Source organism: Montipora capricornis, chromosome 10, assembly GCF_036669925.1.
Source record: "Montipora capricornis isolate CH-2021 chromosome 10, ASM3666992v2, whole genome shotgun sequence".
NCBI classification, from domain to species: domain Eukaryota; kingdom Metazoa; phylum Cnidaria; class Anthozoa; order Scleractinia; family Acroporidae; genus Montipora; species Montipora capricornis.
The window spans coordinates 53,562,828-53,572,827 of record NC_090892.1 but is presented as its reverse complement, the minus strand read 5'-3'; the positions used below and the strand labels follow the sequence as shown (position 1 = coordinate 53,572,827).

At 40.7% G+C, this 10,000-nt stretch overlaps 1 protein-coding gene across 1 annotated transcript in view; it reads left to right on the top strand.

The window, feature by feature from the left end:
* LOC138020049 (contactin-associated protein-like 2) overlaps window positions 1–10,000 on the top strand; it is a 29,984-nt gene that overhangs the window by 16,165 nt on the left and 3,819 nt on the right. The window contains exon 2 of the mRNA XM_068867045.1: window positions 1,107–1,389. Coding sequence (XP_068723146.1) covers window positions 1,254–1,389 — 136 coding nt within the window. The 5' untranslated portion in view covers window positions 1,107–1,253. The remainder of the gene's footprint in view (window positions 1–1,106; window positions 1,390–10,000) is intronic.

Genomic DNA, 10,000 nt, shown 5'->3' with positions numbered 1-10,000 from the left:
GCAATAATTAAGACTATGGTTTGTTCCAAAATATGTGCAACGCCTCTTTGATTTTAAGAGCAAATCGCGAAGATGCCTGATCGATGATGGCAAACCAACACTCAACGCACAGGTCAAACATGTTAATTTAAAACTTTCGGTATAATTTTGAATTACTATCGTCATAGTCTTAATTGTTGCTATTATTATTGTAATTTCTCTAGTATTTATATTCATGTCACTGGATTTTTTTGTTCATTTCACACTGAAGATGGCAGAGGCAACTGCCGAAACATGTCAGTAAAACTCAGGAGTGTCGTGTTTTTCTTTAAATTAATTTCATCACTGCTTTTATCCAGACAATTATTATTATTATTATTATTATTATTATTATTATTATTATTATTATTATTTAATGCTGTTGAAACCTGAGAAAAACGCCCACGTTTTCTTTTTTCTTTTCTTTTTTTTGCATATTGCACAATATATTGCATATCATCCTAAATTGTTTTCCATCGAATTTGCGATTTGATTATTTCACGTCGCAGATTTGGAGAGATAAGTTAATATGTTAACAAAGGTTCAAAAAGCAGGTGAAAAAAACATCATTAAATTAAATTCTCATGGGGTTCTTGTTGACACTATCGCGTCGTAGATGTTACAACGTATTGACAATTAATGTAAAATGTAATATCTTCTGCCATCTAATGCATATGCAGCTCCCCCTCCTCAACTACGACAATAAAACCACAGCAAGGTTTGTCCTTAGTTCGACCGGTTTTTTTCGACGTGGCGTCTCATTTACATTCAGTGTCCAATCATTACTAATTTTTCTTGCTCCATCAAGTCCCTAAAACCTTCCTTTCTAGCAAATTTTGTACTTCCTTCTTTTCGTGAACTTACAAAGACGTTCAAGTACAGTAATTGCTTTTTGTAACGTAACACTCAACAATTGAACACTTGGCATATTAAAGTACTTAAGAACGTCAGTGATTGTCTCCCTCACCTGAAGCATCATAGACAGGTGGTAATTTTTACTGTAAATCGACTTTCGAACTAGCAGTATATCTGCCCCGCGATCCAGAATGCATCAGCTGCGCATTTTCCTCACGTTCTTTTTCTCACAGCTGAGTTCTCTGGCCGTTCAAGGCAACGCACAGTGCAGTGAATCAAGAAATGAACATGGAGTCGCCCTTCTGCACGCCACTTACCGCTCCAAAGTTATACAACACTTTGTTGTATGCGTTAATGAGTGTATCAACGATCCGCCATGCATGAGCATTAACTTTTGGTGGGACACCGAGAAATGCGATTTGAACAACAAAACAAAGGAACACAGTTGTCGCGCTTGTTTCGTTGCTGAACCATACTCAACCTACATGAAAATGGTGAAATCCCCTGCAAACCAAGGTAAGCTCAGTTTACCTACATTTCCAAATCGACCTCACTTTGGATACAAGATTTGTATACATTATATGACTTTTTTCGGGAATATTGTTTATCATTATTATCAATAAACAAGGCCAAATGATATCAAGAATGCGAGTTTTAATAATACAAGCTAAGTGAATAACGAATTCGTAGTCACTTCCTTTAATCATGTAAGTGTTGATTGAACAAGCTATTAAAGAATCAACTCAGTCCAGTGAACTTATTTAAAATTACCGAAAAAATGAGTAAAATCGTCTATAAACTTGATAGGCATCACAAAGTTGAAGCAAGAACTAATCAGCTGTAGGGCTGATAATGCATTAGCAGCCCGCTGTCAGTCTTTTGCGGCCCGCTGAGCGTGTGTTTTGAAGAGGCCGATTTTCTATTTGGCCGCGTATATTGATAATAATGTAAATTGGCCACCGTACAGAGATTCTAAAAGCTGACGTTTCGAGCGTTAGCCCTTCGTCGGAGCGATTATTGATAAAACCAAATTTTTGTATACTACTTCCCCACCGACGCAGCACCACAGTTTCTTTAGAAACTACCCCCTTCATAAATTTTCTTTCCCTGCGTTTGAACTTGTTAGGAAATTCTTTATTTATAAGCAACTTTATTATATTCGATTTGAAAGAAAGAGTGGTTTGCTTCACACGCAATAGACCAATTTCGATATATTAAAATTCAGTCCTAAACAAAAGACATCTTCTCGAGGCTCTGGGGAATAAATATAAGGCTTTGTATGAGTTTATTCCCCAGAGCCTCGAGATGATGCCTTTTGTTTTGGACTGAATTTTAATATATTGAAAGTGGTCTATTTCTGCAGTGCTTTTTTTTAAACAAGACGTTTCAGCTAAGAGCGTTTCCGTGGGATGCATAAACAGTTAAACAAATTGTCCAGTTATAGCAAACCACTAGCTGTACTTGTAAATAGCCAACTGGTTTGCCTCCGGCCAGTTGGGATTCTTAACTCTTAACAGTTGTTGTTGTTCTGTTCCGTCGTTTCGTTGTGTTTCATTGGCCATGAAAAGCCCCTATGGGGAGCGGTGACTTAAATATGTATTGTATTGTAATGGCGGTGTTCATAGGGAAATTCACCAGTGGGCGAGAAAGAGAAGCTCCGCAGAAAACGTGTCAAGTCTTTTAGGTCGTCGCAGCCCAACTTTCTGGGCTAGTCACTCCGGCCAAACCGGTTTAGGCAACGCGCGCGTCATATTTTTGACAAGGCAAAGGCCAAAATCGAGCCTTCAGTACGAAAATCAACATGGGGTCTTGAGTGCGATCGAGACTTGGCCTGGGTTTGAAACTGTCTCCAAGCAACGGCTCGCGCATACTCAACAAGAAGATCTTTTAGATCTTATAACCGCGCTTTGAAAATTTATCTGTTTTCTCACCACTATACGTAGTGCTCATTCCAAAGTATCCCTTGATGATTCATTGATTACGGTAGACACAAAATCACCTTATCAATCTGTAACACAATAACGACTACTCACGAACTCATCGCACCATCACTTATAGCCATTGTGAAATCTCCGATTGCACCATCAGTCGTAGCAACTCGGAAATTTGCGATAACGTAATGGTCTTAATTAATCTGGAACTTTCTTCGGGATATGTATGGGTATGAACAATACGATAATAACAGTATTCACAACTTACAGCTTTCTTTCTTAAAAGTCACGATTAAATTTAATTGTTTTTTTCCACGAGTAAAGGGCTAGCAACGTAGTCAGACGAGTCACATAACTCAAGAATTACGATATCCACGGCTATCTTTAGTACGGTGGTTATTTCCCTACCAATGAATGTTGCAACGTTGACACATTCTATGGATGACGTAATGGTTTTTTATGTATTCAATACTCACTCCGAATCAAGTGCTTCAATAAGAAAAAAAGGCAATATATTTTGTATTAAATAAAGAGTGGAATATTTATAAAATTTTAAGTACATTAACGTTTTAACAGCTTTTGGCGAAAAAACATCATAAGTTGCGTGAATGGAAGTCCCACTGACTATATGGCCGAGTGGAAGTTTTGGGTCTGCTCACCGACAAAACGAAAAAAAATTAAAAAATAAACAACGTGCGGAGCAAGAACCGCTCGGCCCATGGCCGCGCGGTTAATAAAGACACGATTTCTGCAGAGTCCTTTCTTTCTCGTCGAGTGTTTGTTTGATTCAAAATGTTGCATCAAACTCTTCAATACTAGAAGATCTTGATTATTCATACAAACGGCTTATAGTGGTACCAGTAAAAAGTTTGAGTGTGGAATGTGATTGATTGATTGATAACTTGACGGACGGAGGAGGGTATACATGTTGCAATTTATGATTGGCAAAGTCAAATAACCGCTTGAATGTCAATAAACTTCTTCCGAAACTTCTTCCGATATTTGAACAAAACTTATATTTGTCCAAATCTGAAAAGATGGAAAATAACTAAGAGCGTTATGTTTTGTTAAGGTGGAAGGGTAGTAGCCAAAACGCGGGGCCGGGGCCGGGGCCGGGGTCGGGGTGTCTTTTCTTTTCCAAATTTCTTTTTTCAATTTTTGTCGTTCAATTCTCCTGTCCTGTTATTGTCGAATGACCGGCATTTGTCCTTCATTTCTGGCGCAAAAAGAATAAAAAAATTAAGGAACCTGCGGAAGCTATGAAAACTCTTAAGGGACATCTGTCAGAGACACTGAAGACTCGCTCAGCTCCACACTTTAAATCACGTTGTAATGTTTACTTCGTAAAAAACAACAACAGTAACAGTTCCGAGATGGTCGTCACGCAGTCACGCAACGTTATCATTTCCTTGAGTATTCGTGTTGTTGTCAATGTTGTCGTCTGACTTTACTACAAACGGTTTGTAGTAAAGTCAGACTCGCACAGGAACTTGCTAACCAATTCTATTCGGACGTCAAGGGATCGAATTCAATATTACGATAAAAACGCAACAACATTGACAACAATTTTGCGGAAACAAGCAAATTAGAACTTTGCGTGACAACCATCGTGGAACTGTGACTATGTTTTGTTTGGGTTTAATTGTATTGGGGAGAAGGTTTTTACGAAGTAAACATTAAACGTGGTCCTAAAATGTTGAGCTAAGCCAATCTTCAGTGTCTTTAGGAGTTAGCGTATGTTACCGACAAAAACTCCAATTTCAGTCGGAAATTCTCTTAATTTCTAAAAACAAACTAAGAGCTTCCCGGTGTTTCTTATTTTTTTTTGACTAATTTCCACCATAAATGAAGGAAAGATGCGAGGCATTCGGAAATAAAATTGAACCAATACACTTTGAGCTCAGGCTTTACAGACGAAGATTTCTTTGGTGGACATGTAAGGCATAGTAGGGCGGGTATCAGGAAGAGGTGGGGTGTGACCTCTTCATTCCTGCAAATGCTACGGTAGAATCTTAATCAAACTTCAACTTCCAGGTAAGTCTCGTTTAATTTTCCAATTCTACCTCGCATTTGCATACAAACAGAGGTCACGTGTGATTTTAAAGCACCATGGACACCAAATATTAGCACAATACAGTTGGTGTTGTAAACAGCAACCTTTTTTTTTTGAGAATATGAACTGACAAACGAACAGGCCTACTAAAAACAACTGTTCAACTGGTACTGATAACTGCATGAGAAAAAGCATTGGAAGATGCCTTAGCTTGTACAGGCCTGTCATAAAATCTAGCGAAGGTACTGTCCGATCTCCAGCCTGCTGCGGCCATTATATCCCCAATCGTAACATCGGCTGCCTTGGCTGCAGAGGTAGCAGCACTGAAGCCTTGAACACATCAGTGTTAACACCTGCTGCTTTTAGGACTTGCTTTAGCCATCTCGAGATGGATTTCCTTGAAGCAGGGCCATATGGCTTACAGTAACACAACAACAGTTGCTGTGATGACCTTGTCTGAGAGGTTCTTATCAAGTATTCATTTAAAAGGGTAACCACACATAATTTGTTGTCGACATGATATCTCTTTAAGACAATAGGGGCAAGATGTGTATTTGTGCCCCCATGTCTTGATGACTGTTTCAATAAGGATAACACCCAAAACGTATACTGATCCTCTGAGACCATCATTCCATCTAACGACAACGCTTATAGTGCTTGTGGGCGTTGTGCTCTGACCAAAGCTAAGAGAACAGTAAGTTCAACTGCTAGCTGCGTAACAGACAGTTCCCTGGCGTTGGGATAGTTCCTCAAGTGCTCAAGAACAGTTTGTGGGTTCCAAATCTCCACATATCTTAGCAATGCTGGCTTCTTGTTGAACAGACCTGTCATACATCTTGTAACAAGTGGGTGGTCCCCTAGTTTCATACCATCGAGTTGTATAAATGAGGACAATGCGCTCCTTGTGGTTGCTACAGCACTGTATCCAAGAGTAGACGAGAGTTTTGCAAGGAACCCCAAAACCTGGCCAAAGATGGTTTAGTTTGATCCACATTGTTCTTACGACAGTATTGAGCCCACTGGGAGATGTAAGTTGTGTATTGTTTCCTGGTACCCTCCCTCCAGGAATTAAGAATGATTTCCATTGGTTCACTTTGAATATCTTGAGCCATCAGCATTTGCCTGACAGCAGACAACCAATCAGTTCCAACTTTGGGTAGAGTGGGTGAAGAAGCAGAGGGTCGTGTAGCAATGTCAAAGTATTTGGCGTTACTGGTATTTGTACAGGAGCTTGGAGAAGCATTTTCAGCAACTTTGGATACCAGAACTGGGTGCTCCAACGGAGAACAACAGCAATTGCAGTGGCCTGACGAACTTGAATTTTTTGAAGAACCCTCCCGATCAGGCTGAATGGAGGAAAGCAAAAAATGAGATCATAGTTAGCCCAGTCTATTGTAAATGCATCAATGACTGACGCGCTTGGGTCAGGCTTCCATGCCACATAGTTTCTTACTTTGTAGTTCAGCCCTGAGGCAAACATATCAACAGCAGGTTGACCCCATTTGTCTACAAGTTTGTTAAAGGCATTGGCCTCCAAGGACCACTCTGTATTGTCCGTAAACTCTCTACTGGCCCTGTCAGCCACAAAATTTAAGTGGCCAGGTAGCTGAGAGCTTGTAAGCCAGATTTGTCTCTGTTTACACCAGAGTAGAATTTCTCTACTTATCTGATTACAAGTAACTGAATGTGTACCCCCCATAGCTCGAATATAGCCAACGGCTGTTTGATTGTCAGAGAGCACTTTTATATGCGTGTTTCTCAAGTGACTACAGAGTGACTGGAGGCCCAGCTTAATAGCTTTAAGCTCCAAACAGTTCATATGGGAGAGGGCCTCACTTGGGCTACACCTTCCTCCAGTTATGGTATCAGATCCATCAATAACACAACCCCAGCCTAAAAGACAGCTATCACAGTTAAGAGTGACCTGGACGGCTGGCTTTAGGATAGGTACTGGATACGAGCACAGATTTTGTATCCACCACTCTGTATCTAGCTTTGCCAAATGCGATAGCTCCATTTTGGCATCCAGGTTGTGTCCATTGAGTTTTAAGGCTGCTGTTTTTTCGTTCTCAAGTTACCGATAATACAGTGGGCCATAGAATACCCCTGAAAAACTTGAGACCATAAGCCCTACCACTGATGCCACTGTTCTTATAGGGACAGGACCCTTCTTTAACAATGCATAACAAGCTTGCCTAACTTTATCGGCTTTGTCAGAAGTTATACTGACATGCATCCTAACTGAGTTGATCAAGAACCCCAGAAATTTTACCTTCTGGGAGGGTTCAATATTAGACTTAGTTTCGTGAATAAAGAATCCCAATGATTGTAAGATGAGTACGGTCTCTTTAACAGCTGAATTGAGCTCCTCTGGTGAGTCGGCCAAAATTAAAATATCATCTATGTATCCAACTAAGCAACTGCCTTTGGATCTAAGCGTACTATAAACGGGCTTCATGAGTTCAGTAAATAGTCTAGGAGCTGAGGCCAGACCATTTGGCAAAGCAGCATATTCAAGCAGTTGGTTCATAAACACAAATCTCAAGTAATGCCTCAGCAATGCTTACAGAATAATAAGCATCCTTAAGTCAAGGACTGCCATGTATGAACCTGGCTTGACAAGGGTAAGGGCAGACTGGAGTGTGTCCATTTTAAAATGGTGGTACGTAATAAACGCATTCAATTGCTTCAGATTTAGGATCATTTCGAAAGGAGCCATCCTTTTTTGGCCGAATGAACACGGAAGAGATAAATTGCCCTGTACATGGAATAGCTTTCCTGATAACTCCTTTTTGAAGCAATTTAGTTATCTCTACTTTAATAATTCCCTTTTCTTTGCGCGTGTAGTTTATCAGATGTTTTGGCATGTAATGTTGGACAGGATCCGCCTCAAACTCCAGATGGCAGCCCTTAACCATGTCAAGAATATTAGAATCAGAGGTGATTGTCCTCCAGGTTTTAATAAAATTTGTTATATTTCCAGCCGTGAAACAAGTGACATGGTTACTTACCACACTATGGTTAAATGTTTTGCTGATCAACTGCCTTTGTTGGGAGCTCGAAACTGGCTCCCTTTGGGAGGATACTTCTTGCCGGGGTACTGGGGGCCCCGGCTGTGCTGTTTTTTTTTTTTTTTGCCTGTTCTGGTTGTAAGAGGCTGTCCCAAAACTAGTGCCAGAGGCAGGTGAGTGGTTTGCCTTTGTACCTCTCTGGAGTTTGGCTCCAATTTCATTCTCATCCCCAATGTCCTTAAGGTGTTTTTGGAGGTCATCCCCAAACACGTAATCAGTGAATGGAACCATTGGAGAACAGAGCGAGCCAAACTCAGAGCCAATGTCATGTTTCATTAAAAACCTTCTTTGGATATTGAGCTCATAATTCATATGAGTGAGCAAGAATAATGCTTCCAGGCATCTCTTTTTTACAAGCTGAATCTCATTAAAATCAGTGACTTTGCACCCATAGCAGTATCTGCAACCTGAGCTATGGGAATAATACCTTTCACAAGGGCTTGCTGCATTTTTGCCATGTGCAAGTCACGTTTTCTCGTGGCCTTTCTCGCAATTTCCTCCATATGCCTGTGTTGCAACGCGTTACCTTGGCATAAGCACAGTTTTCTGGGCGGATCTGTCTCTCCAGTTTTTCTTTGGCTTGTCTCCCCCATTTTGCTCCTGAACATCTTGTTTAGGAGCTTTGCGAGCGGTTCACTTTTCAGTGCAGCCTCAACAGAGTCTTCGGACTCATATTCTTTAGTCAGCTCACGCAAATCTGCATCATTATCACTATTAGGAGAGGGTTTCTCCTGCTGACCTCCACTGTCAGCTGAGGTAGATGGTTGGGAATTCATCACCTGGTTCAAAAGAGTTTCGCACTCAGAGTCGCTCGAGTCCTCGCTCATGGAGCCAATGTCAGGACAAAGCTTTTTGGCGGGAACGGAGCTCTCGCTCATTTTGCCTTTCTCTTTAAGGTTACCATATACCTTCAGATCGGCAGTTTTCTTCAAATTTGGATTTTTTGGTTAAAGTAATGATCGAAATAGGATCTCTTTGTGGGACGTTAAAGAACCCAAACACTATTCGAGAAGAGTAGGGGATAAAGTCCCCGGTGTTGTGGCTGTCCTGTTCTCTCCAGCAGAAGTGGCCGGCTTGGCGGTGATGTCTCCAAAAAGGCTTGTGGTGTATGAGGCCACCTAAGCAGTAACAGCCACAAGTCAAAAAGGGACTTTGCCGAGTGCTGGAACATGTAGACATGTAGACATGTAGACAATGTGAAAAAGAAATTATTCAAAAATATTAAACATTGGCGGAGAAATGGCGGTTTTACGTTTTGGCCGGAAGTAAAAATTACCCGTCTGATTGACAGTTTTAGCGCTGTTTTCTCGAATCAATCTTTTCACTCGAACCGGACACTTTCAAGAGCTAAAACGCACAGGGAATTTATCCGATTGCCCCGAAATTGTGACAGTGGCTAGGTTAACATATAAAGAACAAAATTGTGTCTGCAAATGTTTTATTTCAAAATATTTTTTCTCTGAGAGCGATTTTTGTACCAACACTTCACATTTTTTTAATACTATTTCGAAAACGTTCTATAACTTTTCACTGTAACTGAGTATGGCAAAACGCAGACACCTTTTTTTAGCGCTTTGGGTCGGAAAACGGAGAAACAAAATATAATAGCGAAAAGCAAAATTTGCTTTGACTTGTATCTTTGAAAAGGTGATTCGGACGCTCGCATTTAGAGGTCGTGAAAACTTCGACAATTCATTTAATTTCCAAATACTTGATATGGTTTGATAGCCAGCTTTATAAGCTTTAATTTGATATAGGGGTTTAGGTATCTACAGTTTGAATCGGACGCGCTGCATTGCTCGGACGCGAGACACCCCTGAAGGTATACGGTAACCTAAATGGCAGTGGCTTTTCCCTTTCGTAGGTTTGCCCTTTGTTGCATTAGGGCTTGCCACCAATCTCTCCGTCAGACTCTGAATCGCTGAAGTCAGCAAGGAGATCTGTTCTGGCGAGATAAAGGCAGGAGCTTCCTGTTTGTTGATTGAAAATGAATGGGGCAGAACGTCCGCCGCTTTAGTTGCCGAGTCATACTCGGACAAATTTCCAAGAAGTTCTTCCTCGTTAAGGTCTCC